This window comes from Lynx rufus, unplaced genomic scaffold (assembly GCF_022079265.1).
Source record: "Lynx rufus isolate CCGP_SWC_20201006 ecotype Redwood Valley unplaced genomic scaffold, mLynRuf1.p SCAF_7, whole genome shotgun sequence".
Taxonomy (NCBI): domain Eukaryota; kingdom Metazoa; phylum Chordata; class Mammalia; order Carnivora; family Felidae; genus Lynx; species Lynx rufus.
The window spans coordinates 130351661-130368675 of NW_025814889.1; the positions used below are offsets into that span (position 1 = coordinate 130351661).

The 17015-nt window shown below is 57.8% G+C and overlaps 1 protein-coding gene across 1 annotated transcript in view; it reads right to left on the reverse strand.

Annotated features, from left to right (window-relative positions):
- MYH9 (myosin heavy chain 9) overlaps positions 1–17015 on the reverse strand; it is a 93890-nt gene that overhangs the window by 39850 nt on the left and 37025 nt on the right. Inside the window, exons 3-5 of the mRNA XM_047067330.1 lie at positions 16415–16571; positions 3151–3178; positions 2274–2367 (exon numbers count right to left, since the gene is read on the reverse strand). Of these exons, the coding sequence (XP_046923286.1) occupies positions 2274–2367; positions 3151–3178; positions 16415–16571 (279 nt within the window). The remainder of the gene's footprint in view (positions 1–2273; positions 2368–3150; positions 3179–16414; positions 16572–17015) is intronic.

Sequence of the window (17015 nt, forward strand, 5' to 3'; positions counted from 1 at the left end):
ACCATGACCTTATGAGGTTCTGTCGGTAACATATGCTCTAGGTCTAGAATTAACCCATCCGGTTTCTGAAGGGCTTCACTGGCTGGTGTTTCTGCCAGTGGTCTCCAACTAGTATATAAACAACAGAGGGAGGAAGAGGAAGAACGGCCGAAGATCACGGCTCAGCCTAGGGAAGTCTACCTGGAAAGTCCCTGCCCCCCCCCCCCCACGCCCCCACGCTGTGCCTCGCCAACCGGCAGCCCCGGCCGGAGCCCGGCCCTCCCGTGGGCTTCGTGAGGTCGGGGCGCTCCGATGGGCAGCCTTGGGAGAAGCATCTGGGTCACTGCGAGGGAGAGCTGTCGCCCAGAGTGTGCCGTGACAGGCTCCAGAATACGAGAGCCATAAACCAAGTTCAAGTGTCTCGTGCCCCAGCTGTGTGTGGAAAATCACTGTACAGCTTTAGGCAAGGAAATCCACTAAACTGTCAGCGGCCTTTACAACTGAGGGCCTGAGCAGTAATCGGAAGCCAGAGGCAACCTATTCAATCTCTCCACTTGGGGACAGAGTGGCCTGTCACACACTGTGACTGGAGACATAGGATGTGACAAGTTTGCTCCCCCTCATCACCCCTCCCTCCAGCAGGCTGTCTCCTCCGAGTGGGGCGCCCAGGGCCTGCCGTCCCCCCTCTGCAGCTGGAGTCCCAGACACAAGCCCCACGCGTCTATGTTCTGACTCTGTAACTGCGGTCCTGTCCCCCATCCTCCAGGGCAGGGACTCCAAGGTCACCCTCCAGAGACCCAGGCACATACTAGACATTCAAAGAATAGTTGGGAAATGGATTTTATGGCAAATTCAGAGACGGAAAACCACAGCTAGAGGATTCCTAGCCTCGCGGCTCTGTTTTTGAAATAGGCCTCCTAAAGAGAATGGAAAATGGGGGTTGGAGACAGGGAGCAAGAGAAACTTTATTAGTTTCTAAATATAACTCCTGACGCCCCACGGAAAAAGATTTAGAATGTCTTGAGCAGTTTGGCACATGAAAAGTTACTTTTGGTTCGATTCCAGAAGACTGTACCCATTAGGACATTCAGGACACACCCCAGGTCTGCATGCAACAGACACACACCGCTACTTACTTCCACACGCTGCTCACGGCTCCCCGTGAGCCCCCCGTGGGGCAAGGGGCAGCCACGGAGAGACGGCGCAGTCCCCCCTGATGGCTTGAGGGGACACCACGGGCACTTGGAATTCACAAGGAAGCCTAAGAGTGTGTGCTTAAGAGAAAGGCGAGAGAGCACCACACGGGCATGCTTAGGACTGATCATCCCCAACCCTGGGACACTCCAGTGTGGGGCCTTCCGGGTGCTGCTTCTGACTGGCACAGTGCTGGCAGGTGGCGGGGGGGGGGGAGGGGGGGGAGGGGAGAGGGGACGGCCATCTCCATCTGGTCCAGACACCGAGCACGTGGGGCTCCGGGACAGCAGATTCCCATTCCACCGGACCTCGGTCGGGGTTCTGCACCGGGGCCTTACAGCTGCCGTGGGCACAGGGAGCTCTGGGCACAACCAGAGTTTCCGAGAACGGCTCCGGCGATGGGGCCCGTACCCGCTCTGCGGGGGCTGTCATTTCAGAGTGCACGAGAGGTCACCGCGTGTCACACCCAGCCCCTCCTCCCAAGACAGTCAGTGAGCCGAGCCTACGAGGACAGGTCTAGCCGCAGAAGGTGACAACGGTGTGGAGTGAAAAGCTGCTCAGGAGAAAAGACATAAATCAAGGGCACACGATGGGCAGAACACGCATTCCTGGTGCAGAACGTGCAGTAAACGTGCAAGCTCACCTAGCGAGGACACTGCTGGGTTCGACCATAATCCATCAAGAGGGAGGGGGAGAAAAAGGGAAGTGAGATGACTTTCTAGTTGCCCTTTCTCTCTTCACTGGGGGACCGTCCACCCAGAGGCATTTCAACAGCAGGGTGAGGAGGCGGGGGCTCAAAAGCTGGCCTGCCCGAGAGGTTCCAAGTCTCCGACAACTTGAGAACCGAGTTTGGGAATCTCTAATTAGCCGTCAACGCCGGGAGCGCCGCTTCGCAAAACCTGGGGGTCTCCGGTGTCCACAGCCACTCAGAAAGTTAGGAGGCCGGGGGAGAAGGGGGCTGGCTACCACCGGACCCGCTCCCCAGACGGCCGAGCTGCCGCCTCCCGGGAAAGAGGGTCCGGCCTCTGCTTCGATCCCCCAAACGCTCCGAACTACGAATCGTGAGATGCTCTTCCTCAGGGAGGAAGGCCCGCGCTCACCTGGTCCTTCTTGCTCTTGTGTGAGGAGGCCACGTGAGCCAGGTACTGAATGACTTTCTTGGTGTTCTCCGTCTTGCCGGCTCCAGACTCACCCCTGCCAAGAGAGCCAAGAAAGTTCTCAGGGGGGACGCGGCCAAAGCCTTGAAGCGCAACGCACGCGGGCCATCGCCTCCCGTTCCGCTAGGTGTCAGTGAGGGACCCAACCCCTTGCGGCAGGAGGGGGAACAGGCGAATAAATGCTGAGTTCTGGAATCCTCACTCCGGCCGCTTCCCACGGGCCTCGGGAGGCCCGACAGCAGACCGCCCGGACCCGCTGCCCGGCCTGGTCACCTGGGAGGCTTGCTGTCACAAAGTCTCAGGATCGGCTCTGGGCAGCTGTTGTCTCACGGGCCAAAGGCACTTACACGTGTCCCTTCAAAACCACTTGAAGGAATGCTCTGTACCATCAACTCCCCCCCACAGTGGGGTTTATTTATCTCCTCGGTAAGTGCCGGGGGCCAGGGCGAGCAGCCCCGGTGTCTGCTTCAAAGCAGGTAAAGAAAGCCACCGTTCAGAGCTAGAAGGAATGTGCTCTGGAGGCACCCACCAGTTCCCAACTGTGCTCTGTGGAGAAGATTCCTGCTTCTCTCTGCTACGGACCTCCCCGCACGGTACGAGGAAGCGGAAGGGGAGTCCACGTCTGGCCCCGAAACTAAGCTTATGTGTGCCACGGGACTGCTGAGCGGCTAACCTGGGGCCTGGAGGCCCATCCCATGGGGAAAGGGCAGGGGCCCGACTGGGAGCGGAGCTCAGCAGCCTGGGTCTCGGCAGGAGTCCGCACAGCAAGGACAAGCCAGGGGGTGACATGAGGCCCCGCCACCCGGGCAGAAACACTTACGTGCACAGAATGGACTGGTCCTCTCGGTCTGAAACAAAGAAGACATCAGGTTAACTTCTGCCGGATACAAAAGCCTCCCTGAAGAGCTGCCCCTTCCCCAGGAGCAGAAGGTCTCGGCCGCTGCCCTTGCGGAGGGCCCCGCACGCCGGCCGGCATCCACCCGCCCGATGCCCCACTCGGACAGGTGCCAGTGTCGCTGGGCGTCTGCCCCTCCCCTCCTCCCGCCACTCCGGGAGCTCAGCCTGCCCACCCTCACTGCCCGGCACCCCCCCCCCCCAGGAAACCACCTCCAAGAGAGCCCATCTCCAGAGAGCTCCCCAGGAGTCTGCTGCACCGAGGGTGAAGGGGAGGCCTGCCCTGTTACGCTGACCCTTGGGGCGGGGGCCGTAGAAATAAGGCCCGGCAACGTCGGTGAGGCGGCTGGGTGCGGGCCGGGCAGACCGGGCTGGGGCACAGGGCCGCCTCTGCCGCGGGGTGTGTGGGACCTCCGACCCGTGCACGGGCTCCCGGAGCCCCCGCCTCCTCCCGTGACGGGGAGACGAGCACCCGTGCACGGAGGCAGCAGTGCGGGCTCTGGCACGTGGGAGTGCTCAGTGAGCTGGTTCAAGGGCAGCTCGGAAGGAACGCAAACATGTCAGAATCACAGCTTCTGACCGGCGTCTGGGACAACCTGGGCCTCTAGGCCTGGCCGTCGGGAACTTTCTACGACCGTCCCCAGCTGTGACTCCCTTAGCGAGTAAGGATACACCAGCTCGCGCCCCTTGTGTGCGGGAGGAACAGTACCGACCACGCTTTGAAAGCGAAGTCTGACAGAAATGCTGGAAGACGTCTGGGCTGACCTGGTTCAGGGCGGGGTGTCCGATCCTAAGCAATGGCTGAGAAGACAAACTCATGGTTTTCCCCTTTTCACCCGACCCTGCGTAATCCCCCTCAACTCCCTGAGGTCAAATCCGACTGATATTTGAGCTGCCGTGAGGTCTGTAAATCCCAAGTCTCGGTTTCCTTATCCATAGAGTAACTATGCTACTAACTCCCTGACAGGATTAGCGTGGAAAACAGAAGTAACACATGTAACGGATGGACCGGCACGTCGATAGGACGAGCTCCGCAAATGGCCGCTGTCTACTTCCCCATCGAGAAGCGGGAGTCCTTAATGAGGAGGAACAGAGGACTGCTAGTCGAGCCCCAGTAGAAAAGCACTGGCTGAGGAGTCTCAGAGGAGGACCAGCCACAATCAGAATTCGTGGTGCTGCACAGAAGCCAGCGCTGGTGGTCTGGAAGGACACGCTCACTGGCTGCCACTGGCCGGCCAGGGCCCTGCAGGATGGGACGACGGGAGAGGGACTCATGGCTCACTGTGTTCACGGCCTCAGGAGACGGCTTTAGCTGTTCAACAGCAACAGACACCGCTCAGCTAGGTCACCTGCCTCCTGGCAAGGAGAGCCTCCAACGTGCCCAGTCTCGGCGCGTATGCGTTCACACGCGTCTCCAGCCCTTGTCTGTGGGTCGCTCGGGAGGGAAAGAGGACATCCAGACAGAGAGAGGCCAAGAATGAGCCTCCCACCCAACACAAACGGCAGCGCCCCCCCGCAGCCCTCCCTCCGGCCCCCTAGCAAACATCAGCAGTGTGGGGGTGCAAGGGAACTCAGCCAGGCACCTCCACCCACACACCCCACACCCTGCTCACCACTGGGCACCTTCTCAGAGCAGCCCCTGGTCTCAACTTTCCCACCAAACGAGGTCCTTCAAGACCGACCTGAAGACCACGCAGCAAGGGCCCAGGGAGCCTCTGCAGGGTCTCCGGAAGACAGAGGGGGGGCAGGGAGGGAGCAGGGGCTAAGGGCTGGGGAGGACAGGGCAGTCCCCAGCACCCGCCCCCTGAGGACAGCGTGGCCACCAGCAAGGTCTGAGCAAACCCGGCTGTGATCCCAGGCCCTGGCGCCCCCACCCCCACCCCCTCACATCCCTGTGGGGCCAGCCCCCGCCGCGGACACGTTCAGTCACTGCTCCACAACTGGGCAAGAATGTACCTGCGCGGGCTGGCAAGTCGTAAGGCAGCAGCGGCCGACGCTACCATAAAAGGAAACATCCCCATCCCTTCCAGAAGGAACCGTTTTCCCAGGGCTGCCCAGGCCCCGTCCCTGGGATGGCTAGAATTCCTCTGATTGTGTGTCAGATGCTGAGCTGCCGAACAACAGGAAGCAGAACCCGCAAACACACACACGTGCAGACACACAGCCGCGCAGAGCCGCGGACAGGCTGCGTGCGGGCCCATGCGCTCGCGGGCACGCGCACACCCACGCCCGTGGACACACAGGTACGGACGCCGGTGTGCGTGAACACGAACGCAGACGCGCACACGGGTGGCACGCACAGAGGCCTGAACACGCTTCAATTCCCGATTCTGGACCCAAACGCTAGGCGGCCTCCATGCACTTCACCTCCTCCAGGCCTTCCTCTCCTGACCCTTCACCCCCAATCCCTGAAGCACCACTGTCAACACGGCCTGCAAGGACACACTCCAATGCTCTCATTTTATAAAGAAGTCTGGACCCGCTTTGCCAGAATACTCTTTTGGGCAAACGCTTTTGCAGAGAAAAACTGATGGAGGCCTCTCTCGTCTCCTCAGCTCTGGTCTCTACCCCGTGGGGCCCCAAACCCACCTGCCTGCAGTGAAAGGACACCATGGCCCCGTAAGTCTGGAAAGGTCTTTTCAGTTCCTACAGTGGGTTTGGGTCTGTTATCTTGCGGCCTCACAGGAGGAGGCAGGGGACGAGGTGGGCACTGTCCCTGGTTTGCGTGTGTTTCTTCTCCTAGTGCTTCTGGATTTGTTCCTCAGCTTGGAAGCTCTTCTGGGTACAGGGATAGTTAGAATTCTCAGCAACCAGGAAGCTCTCTGCCTCAGTTTACTCAGCCAGACCCCCCGTGCATTCCAGCGGGGACCCTCCTTAACACCCACTCCGTAAGACCTTCCCCACAAGGTAACCTCATGGCACACAGACACTCCAGAATTCAGGCTGCTGTGTTTTTGTTTGACTGTTTATTTATTTTTGAGAGAGAGAGAGAGAGAGATTGAGAGACAGAGCACGAGCAAGGAAGGGGCCGAGAGGGAGGGAGGCACAGAATCAAAAGCAGGCTCCAGGCTCTGAGCAGTCAGCACAGAGCCCGATGTGGGGCTCACAGTCATGAACCGCGAGATCATGACCTGAACCGAGGTGTGACGCTTAACTAACTGAGCCACCCAGGCACCCTCAGGCCGCTCTGCTGTGATTGAAGTCCTTATTTGGGCCTATAGGGACTGAAGGCTTATTTGAAAACACCCTTCCTTCTGCCACACCAGGAGGAGGCAGGCAGACAGAAAGACGACAGGAACCCTATGGCCCAGAACCAGGCGAGTGCACCCATCAGAGGCAATCCAGTTCTGAGAAACAGGTTCCCTGCCGGGATGAAGGCATCAGCCTGACTGTGGCCCCTAACCTCTCCTGCCCAGCCCCTAACTTGGTGGGGGTTGGGTAGAGATGGGATTATAAAACCTCTCTCTAGTGGTTTTCAACTCTTTAAGAGCAACTTGCTCTCAGATAAACTCTTGAATTTCCAACTTGAAGAACAGGAGATAAACACCAGAGCTGCCTCGGTGGTGGAGACAGGGCTCCTTAGAGCACACTTAGACAACCACTACCTGAGTGTCTGGAGCACTGACAGAAGAGAGAGGACAGCGTTCTGATTTCCACTCTGTACTCTCCCTAGAGATGCCTGGCCCCTTGACCTCTCGGAATCGGAGGCCAGGGCCTCACCAGCAGGGCTGCTCTAAGGACTGAATGACATGGGTGCCTGAAGCACGTGGTACAGCACAGACGCCAGGAAACGTTGTCCTTAATAACCCCAGGCCCTTTGCACCTCCCCTGTGCACCCTCCACAGAACAACCACAAAAAAGGTTTTAAGTTACATGTTCACTGATGGGGCCATTCCCTTTCCCGATTTCATTTGAAACCCAAAATGCCCTGAGGCCTTTCAGAGCTGATACAGGCCTCCAGCCCAGGACAGGTGTTTCCAGCCGGCTCAGGAGGCCCAGCTCAGGTGGGAGGAGGGGAAACCTGACCACAGGTATTTCACCCCAGGTACAGACTTCTGCTAGGGGCTTTATCGCTCACTTCCTCACTGAGAGGAGCTGCGATTCTTGTCCATAAAAGGCCACAAGGCTCGCAGAGTGGTGACATCAGCCCCGACAGGAAGTACACAAGGAAGAGAACGGGCCTGCTTCACCAACAGCCGCTGCCGGGACTGACTCATCAAACGCTCACTGAGCTAAGGGCTCCCGAGGGCCGGTTGCTCTCGGGGGGCACACCTGAGGAACGCCCTGCCCTCGGGACCCGTCTTCAGATCAACCAGGCTTCTTGAGCAGTGGAGATGGGCCAAGAAAAAGGAAAACGAAGGGCAGTCTCAGGTCGGGTGCACACCAGCGTGGGGCGACCCGTGACAAGCAGGCCTAAACTTTCCCCCACCGAGGCATGTGCGTGTCACGAAAACGGCAGACAGACCCCAGGGTGGCTCACGGTGTGAACCCTGCAGAGTGTCGCCCGGGAACAAAGCGCAAAGGCCTGCACTCCGGGGTCGGTTCTCTCAAGAGCCCCGTGGAGTGTCGGGCTCTCGTGGGCCACAGGGCAAAGCTTTCGCCAAGTATGAAACGTGGAGACACCTGTGGGTTCAGGCTCAGAACCTGGGGGCTGGGAAGGCCCCGGGGAACATCTGGCTCAAACAAGTCCGTTCAGAGGGCAGGACACCGAGTCCCGGAAACCCTCCTACGTTGTCAAAGGCACGCAAGCTGGGCCACGAAGCCGGGCCTCCGGGAGTCCGGTTCTTCCCTGTGGACGCTTCCCACAGGGCAGGCCGCTCGGCCACCAGCAACGCTGCAGAGCAGGAGCCGTCTGCTTTCTCAGGAAGGGTTCCGGGGGCCTTACAGACCCACCCGGTACTTTCTCCAAAGGCAGACCCGTTCACCCGGGTTCAAGGAGAGAGGTGAGAAAGGCAGAAGGATGCTCCACGTCGACACGGGCCGCAGGCCGATGCTAAGCCTCAGGCCCCGCCCGCCTCGCCGTCCGCAGCCAGGGACTCCCAAGCACACAGCATGGTAGGTGCCAACGGTCTCGCCAAGGCACGCGGGTAGGTCCAGACCAGGAAGATGCCAGATCAGCAGCAACCTCGGCCGGAAAGCAGCTGGATGCGGCCCAGTGTCTCCGCCCACACACTCCCCCAGGCGCGGCTGTGTCCGAACCCCCGCCGAGTAGGCCCAGGTCCGTCGTTGCGGGAGGCCGAGACCGGGCGCCTCCCCCATCAGGCACCTTCGATAATTAGAAAGAAGCCCCAGGGACCGCACTGAACGTTCACCATGGTAGAGGGCAGGCCAGGCCCCAAACAAGTCCTCTTTTGGCCGAAAGGCACCTAGCTGCTCACACCGGTGACTCCCGGGGCGTGGGCAGACCTGCTAGAAGCCACTGCTGGTCGTTGGGACACCGTGTCCTTGGGCGGGGCTGGGAGTGTGGGGCGGCTGCTGAGACAGCCCTAGGAGGTCTGTCAGGGTGGAGGGAAATTCGAACATCACACGTGAGTGCCGACATGTCACAGCAAATGCCACCTGGCCGCTCAGAGAGACCGTGTCCCAAACGCCGGAAGGCCAGCCTGCCTTGCTCTTAAACAACGTTCCCCTCAGGGCAAAGGAGAGACAGGCAGGGGGGCTGGGCTAGGCCCACTAGAGCCCCAGGTCACAGCTCCACTGTCCAGGAGGGACGAAGCGAAGCATGGGAGGGAAGGACAGTGGGGCACCAGGAATGAGAGGGACTTGGCCAGACAAAGCTCAGGACCCACTTGGCCCCACATCAGAGCACAAACAGGCCTGGCTTTTAGAAATGCCCCCGTGATGAGTGTCGTCAGGCTTGGTGGAGGACAGCAGGAACACGGGTGCTGGGAGGCGAGCGGTTATAGCACGTGAAGCTGCGTCCCGAAGAAGCCAGTGGCCCCGGTCGCCTTGAGAAGGGGCCATCAAACGAAATGAAAGGCGTGTTGGTAACTGTTAGGCCAGAATTTGCTCCTGGGGCCTGGCCTCTGTCCTTGGCTTTCAGCTTAGCGTGTCTGTGGACCAGCAAAGGGTGGGGACCAGATCTTCATCGAGTCCCCAAGTCTGGCTGGAATGACGGCCTCAGCCCCGGCCAGAGCTGCCTGTTGGCCAAAAAGGACATCAAGGGTCCTCAGAGTTCGTGGCAAAGGTGGCCACCGGGCCAACAGCCTTGGTCAAGACCAAAGGAGTTTGACGGAAGCCAGTTAGAGAATCCTGACTTTCACGCCGGCACACTTTCAGCTCTCTTACTCTTTAGTTTTAGAGACTTCGTCTTGTCCTCATCGGACAGCTTCATTCCTGAAATCAGGCAGGGGAAGGAAAGCAACCCTTTCCTCTGAACACACGGACGATCAGTCCCGACCTATTGGAACACGGCTCTGCTGGAGACTGAGCCAGAACTGGACAGAGCAGGAAATACGGCTGGTAAGCGGCTGTGTCCTCTCGACACAGGCCGAGAGGAGGGGCGTGTCCAGGGAGGCTAAAAGCACAAAGCTCCTGGGCCATTACAGACTTTGCAGGTGCCTTCTGGTTGTTTGTCCGTGGGCTGGAGAGGGGTAGTGACGGATACACTGAGCCACGCTTTGGACCACCCTCAAAATTTCAGGTTCCCGGAGGGCACCTCCTTCTCGCCTCCCACTGCAGATGGCCCAGAGCAAACCCCAGCGGACCCACTGGGTTGGATTCAAAGCCAAACAAAAAAGTAAGCCTAAATAAAGCCGAATCCTTGAAAAGGATCCACGAACCGCAGATTCCTCTTCTAGAAAGAACATTTTACAGAAATGGGACGGATAGGCACGACCACATTATAATTAAGCAGCCTCACTCTGAGGACCGGGCTCTCCTCCTGGGGGACCCGACCAAGCAGCCTCCTGCGAGGGGCTGTAGGACAGCACCTCACCCCCACCCCATCCAGGCTCGGGTGGGCCCAGGGTCGCTTGTCACAGCACGCCCCACCCCCGGGGTCCCCACCTTACGTCAACAGAGGATCCCTTTCAGCACTGCTGAAAAGAGCCACCTCCGAGTGCACAACGTTTTCCTGAAGCCCCGCTGAAGCCATGTCGACCCGCGGGCCTCCGGCTGCCCGCTGGGGGCCACGGACAAGATGGGAGACCGAGGGAGACCACGTCTGCCCGAGCACACCTGTGTGCTCTGCGGCCGCTGCTGGGAAGGTGGCTTTGACGAGTCACTTCCTATGCACACTGCTACCAGAGCCTGAACTCTCCCAAGTTGCTCTCGGAGGAGATTAAGAAGCCTGCCCTGGAGCGAGCATTTGGCGATCACCTCCATTAAGCGAGTGGGAGCGTGGAGGGAAAGAACGCAGGACGTGGAGGGCAGAGACGGTGAAGTCAAAAACTGATTGCAGGCCAGGCCCCTTGTCTCATCCCCGCAAACCCCCCCACCCATGTACGTTTCCGTTGAGCCAAGAGGCAGACAAGAGGAGGAAGGCCCAGCGACAGCGGTCCCCCATCAGTCAGGAACCCAAATCGAGGGCAACCCCAGCCGCTCTTCTCCACACCACACCTCTGGCTCACAAGACAAGTTCCTCCTAAAGCTGAGGCTGCTGGCGTGGGTGACCCGTGCCGCGTCTTGTGTCAAAGCCGCTCCCACCAGCCCCGCAGCCCTAAGGCGAGGCGAGGCTCCCTGCTCTGTGCTAGGCTCTCTCCCTCCTCCTCAAGTTCATTCACCTGCCTCTCGGGACCTCCTCCAGGTGGGCCCAAGTCTGGTGCACAGAGACCACCTGCGGGCAGGGGGCACGTGCCCGTGGGGAAGGCAACCACACGTGGGCACTCGGGGCCTGGCCCCAGACCTCCCTGCGGCTGGCGGGGGCCTCTGCGTGCACGGTAGTGCTTCTCTGGCAGGGCCCGAGCCCCCTGGCCGGCACGTTCCTGCTTAAGTGGAGTCATCCCATCTGTGGTTTCCTCGGCCGCCTGTCCTGGTGCGTGTGTTCACGGTCATGTTTCCCCGTCCCCGCGAAGCACTTCCCCAGCGCCTCCCCCGCTTGGCGCTTTTTTCCCTCAGAAAGGCCTCGGAAAGCAGAGAGTTCAACAGCAGCAGTTGGCAGAGAGAGTGTGGAGAAGAAACGAGGGCCTCCAGCCAGCCAGACACACAGAAGTCCTCCAAATGCCAGCCAGAGAGCGAGGGGCAACGGTGCCCCTGGGGGACAGGCACCGGGACGGGGGGACGGAATCAGGAGGCCCTGGTCTCTGGCGCTGACTGGGCAAGTCAGTTAGCATTCATCTCTGGGCCTGTCCCTTCACCGGTGAATTACAGGGATCACACTCATATACGAAGACAGCGCTAGAATTCCACCCCTGGGTCACCCCGGAGGTCAGTCTGCCGCCGAGGGCGCTCGGACATCCGCCGGACACTCTGAGCAGCTGCTGGGGCACCAGCCGCTTCTCCGGCCAGCTTCTGCTGAGACGCAGAGGTGGGATTAGCCCAGAGCAAAGAGTTAAATAGTTCTCAGATTAGTTTAGGCCTGGAATGAAAGCAGACCCCGCTGCCACTCCCCCAGACACGCTGGGAGCTCATTAAAATACCATGAAGTCACCGAAAGCGAACCGGACCTGGCATTCTACCTAATCGGCACAGAAGAGGTTTTTTGCTTTCGCTGGGGAGAGAGCTGCGCTTGAATCAGATTCTTTCACTGGTCGGTTCTCCCCTAAGAACACGCACACAGCCTGACCCCCAGAGGGAGAGCCCGGAACGCCAGGTCCCGCCGGGAGCCCGGGGTGCCATTTCCCAACCCCATGGCGCCTTCAACAGGCCGCGTGCCGCTCCTGCCCCGGGACGTGCCCTCATGCCCCACAGCGCTATCCCCTGCCCGGCAAGGGGCTCACGCTCTCGTCCAGCGGCCCTTTACGGAATCCCGAGGACCAAGGACCGGCTCAATCCCTGAGGCAGGAAGAATCCATTCATGGCCACGGCAACATACGTGGAAAAGAAGCCAGGGTTGGGAGGGTGAACCGACCAAGTCACCGCAACTTTAATTAAACCCAAGGTCGAGGCTTAAAAACAAACAGAACTGCCGGGCACGTCTGGGCTACACTGTAACCACTTGTTGACGCACACCTGCCAGCCTTTCCGCAGGAGCTGGCCTCCCCGGTCCCTCCCCGACCACCCCAGGCCTGGGTGGCCACACCTTCCCCTGAACTCCCAGGACACCTGCTGCAGCCGCGCAATCGACACGGTGGCGGCTTGTCTTCTTCTACAGCCACGGCCCCAGATGTCTGCGTGCAAACACGTCCCATCCCTCCGCCTGGACTGCCAGGGTCTCCAGTGCCAGAGTAATGCACTAAACCTCTTGGTATTCCGGCACTTTCTACCTCCTCTCTCCACAGACTAATCCAGGGTGCCAAAGGTGCCATGCCCCATCCTGTGCCCACGGCAGACAGCACTAATCAATCCCAGCAACATCCCTTGGCATTGAGTCTTGGATCCTTGGCAAGGCGGAGGCACTACTGACCCACGGAAGCCGACACTCAATAAAACCACTCTGCAGTGCTCAGTCCGGTGGTTCCCAAGTGCACAAGTGCAGGCAGTTTTGCCCCCCAGGGAACATTTAGTAGCAAAGTCTGGGGACGTTTCTGGTTGTCACAATGGAGAGGGAGGGTGCCGCTGGCATTTAGTACAAAGGGGCCAGGTTGCTGCTAGACATCTACAATGCACAGGACCAGCCCCCTACCCCCAGCAGAGAATTACCCGGCCCCAAAGTCAAGAGTTGCCAAGTTTGAGAAGCCCTGGCTCACTCTGACAAATAGGTAGGGTGACCATAGAATTTATCACCCAAACTGGGCTGCTCTTGAAAGTGAAAATGGACCCCACTAATACTAACTGCGGGACAAGAGGCATACGTTAGGACTGAGGCAAACCAGAGCGTTTAAGAGATGAAAGGCAGGGAGGTCCCGGGAACAGGCAAAGAGCTCCTCTCATAAAAGTCCCCAGACAAAGCCACCGACTACCCTATTTGGCAGAATAAATGCTAGTATGTCATAAGCCACAGGCAGCTCAGGGAGGAAACCTTTTTCTGGTTCCTGTTTAGGGAAAAAGCAGAAAAGGAACTATCTGGCTGTGCCTTTTAAGAGGTGAGTAGCAGAGAACAACCCTGCTTTCCCCCAAAGCCAGTGCCAAGGGGCTCATCTCAGAGCCCGCCGACCCCGAGGTACCACTGTCCATAATTAAGTCCTGTTAAGTAACTTCCTCTCTGCTCCAAGAACAAGAGACCTGTGGCTAACTGCTTTGCAGGTCAGCTGTGCCCAGCGAGAAGGGACTCGGAAATATTCTCAGTGGGTCACCGTGGGGGCTCAGGGCTGCAGGAAGTCCAGCATCACGCAGAAGGTGAGGGAAAACCTCTCAGACGGAGGGTTAGAAATTACGTGGGCCTGAACTCCCACAGATCGTTAAAAAGAAGCACCAAGGCCCCTGTCTTCCTGGGCCCACAGTGGATTGGCATCCCTGGTCTCCAAAGGATGAAACGCCCACCCACTTGCTCTCGTAATTTGGGAAGCCCCTCGCTTCCTATCAAGACCATTCTGTTAGGGCCAAAGCTTCCCAGTCAACATGAAGGAAAGCTCCAGCCTTCTGGATATCCCTTTCCGTTTTTCAATCATCTCCAACCTATGGAGCTGACTTGTGCTCCTCAAATTTTTTTTATTGCTGGATAAAAACTGGGCAAATCTCTTTAGGAAGGAGTCACGCAAGACATGGGAAGAAAGGCTGGGAGTCCAGTTCTAAGGACCCCCAGCTGCTGGTGCCATGTTCCACATCATGACATTGCCCTTGCCACAATGCCTTGCCCGAAAGTAAAGGAAGGCCACATGCTAGAAAACCGTTCAAATCCAGGATCCGAGTGTGGGAATGTGCCCTAATTCAGCAACGCAGAGCTCAGGAAGACTCTGGGGTGAACTTGCACTGGGCCAATTAAGACAGCTAGGAGAAAACTGACTCATAACCTCTAGAGACACAGACTCAGGCTTCTTCTGGAATCTCACAGAATGTTCTCCCACCAGACTGCTTTAGTTAGCACTTTAAAACAGACATCCCACTTTAAAAGTAATGGGCTGGTTTCCCCAAGAAATTTTCATCGATGTAAACATAAGCCAAAGGCTAGGCCAAACTCGTACATGCTGCAGAATGCATTGAGCTTGGCAATGAAATGCCTTCCCCACAACAACTATGTGTACGACACGAGACAGACCCGCGGGCCGCCCCTTCAAACCACTATGCCACAGATAAAGCTGCTAATACAGCAAGGTTCTCTATCACCACTGCCCAGCTTCGTGGCCAAGTTTAAAGGAAACAAGCAGGCGCGTGTATTCGGATTTGGAAAAGCACTATCAGTATGAGGTTTGGGAATACAGCCTGGCCTGGAAGTTGGGCTTGACTCAGAATGACATTGACATGCCGCCATAGGCCAAGCACCTGGCTAAGCTCGAGAATATAAAGGCAACATGGGCCCTGTCTGTGTCTAGGAGGGAAAAACAAGTCTGTGAGCACCTAAGTCAAATGAAGTATCACCAAATCTAGTCCAGACATCCTCCCTGGGGGGCAGGAATGCCTCAGTCTGGTCTTTCACAAGGGAGTAGGGACTTGCCAGGCACTACAGGCAGCTGGCACGGGCGAGGCGGCCTGAAGCAGAAAAGTCTGGTAGAGAAACGGATGAGGTCCCCGTAGCAGGAAAGTCAGAGGCAGTGGAAAGCCGATGACAAAGGGCACTGCATGCTGCTGGTAGGTTGCAGAGTTACCTCTGGGGCCACGGAGGAGCCTTTTCGAGACTTTTGAAGATTTTGAATCAGGGGGTCTGATCAGATGTGCATTCTAGAAAGATGACCCTCTGTCAAAAGCAGAGGGAGGGCTCTATTAAGAGTGAAGGTTAAGAGGTCACAGCAAAAGTGCAGGCAAAACCCTGCAGAGGCCATAACTGAGGTCAGGGCCAAGGGACGAGAGAGGGGAAAGGGGGTTGTAAATATGAAGAGATAAAACCCATAGAAAGTGCTAATGGACTTGAGAAAAGGAGGGAGAAAGAGAGAGAGGAGAGCAGAGGAACCGCTGGGTCCGGGTGGCTGGGTAGCTGGAGAAATGGCAGCCAGGAGCAAAGGGCCAGCATCAATCAGGCGACGGTCCCGATCCTCCCCCAGAATGTGCCGGTCAAGGCGCTCAACTGGATGGATCCGTCATCGAGAGGAACAGCTGAGCAAGCGGTGAGACCGTGAGGAACACCGATGCGCGGAGGGGTGGCCAGAGATCAGGAGAAGCAGAGAGAGGGTCACACAGGAAGGAAGGGCTGTCACAAGGGGCGGTCAAGATTGTCCAACACTGGGGAGAGTTAGGTAAGATGAGAACACGCGAGAGCTGTGGAAACAGCAACACAGGGAGGGTAACCTTTGTCAGAGTGGAGAAGTACTGGGGCCAGCGGGGTGTGGTACTTCCTCTCTCAAGTTCCAGTGTGAGAAGACAGAGAGTGGACACAAGCTGGGGGGGGCGGTGCAGAATCCAAGAGAGACTTAGTGTCTGTTTCTTAAAGATAAGAAAAAGTTAAGGGGCACCTGGGTAGCTTGGTCAGTTAAGCGTCCAACTCTGGGCTTTGGCTCAGGTCATGATCTCACAGTTCGTGAGTTCGAGCCCCGCGTCGGGCTCCGTGCTGTCAGTGCAGAGCCTGCTGGGGATTCTCTCTCTCCCTCTCTCTCTGCCCCTTCCCTGCTCATGCTTCCTCTCTCTCCCTGTCAAAATAAATAAATAAACTTTAAAAAAAAAGAAAAGAAAAGAAAAACTCAAGTGCGTTTCCAGATTGTGAGGAAGCAACAAGAGAAAAGACATGAAAAACGAGGAGGAAAAAGGAGTACCTGGTAGAAGAAGGGACCTGTAAGTGAGAAGAGTGGCACAGAGGGTCTTGACAAGAATGAGAAATTGCGATAACTAGGAACTCTATTTTTAGAGCTTCTAGAATGTTCTCTCAACATATAAACATGCCCTTTGATAGCCACTGGCCTCGGCTCTCACACTGGCTCAGAGACCTCCACGATGCACTGCGCCATCACCAACGCCAATCCAGGCCCTAGATCCCTGTGACCGTGAATGTGGATGAGCACTTGCAAGGGTGTCCACGAGGCTGCACGTGAAGACTGAGCCACAGGGAAGGTCAAGGCACTCACCTTGCATCATACTCCTGTAGGCAGTGTCTGTGATGGCATAGATGTGGGGGGGCATCTCGTGCCTCTTCTTGCCCTTGTACATTTCCACGATCTCCTCGGAGTAGATGGGCAGGTTCTTATAAGGATTGATGACCACACAGAACAGGCCTGAATAGGTCTAAAGAAAAGAGCAGCAAACAGGAAAGGGTTAGGCAGTGTTGATTCTCAAGGGGGTGCAAACTGGGTGGCAAAGTTATCTGCCACCAAGGGCCCGGATTCGGGCTGCTGTGAAGGCACCCCGGGACGCCCTAACTCTCTGTGCCGCGCCCTGCCAGGCCCGCTGCGGGGGCACGGGCACGGCACCATCTCTGCTCACTCAGCAAGGGTCCTCCCCCGACGGTGTGACCGCTGCCAGCTCTGTGCGCCAACGAGCAGGTGCCTCGGGCAAGAGCCATGGCAAGCTGCGCAGACTAGTCCAGTGACAAAACTCAGATCCAGGGACAATAAGAGATGTGTCTGCCGTCACGAGATGCACAGAGAGAAAAGAACCGGGCTGCAGCAAAAGCAAACTGTGCAGAAACACAACGTATTCCGCCTTCAAGGACTCTCGGGGAGACAGGCA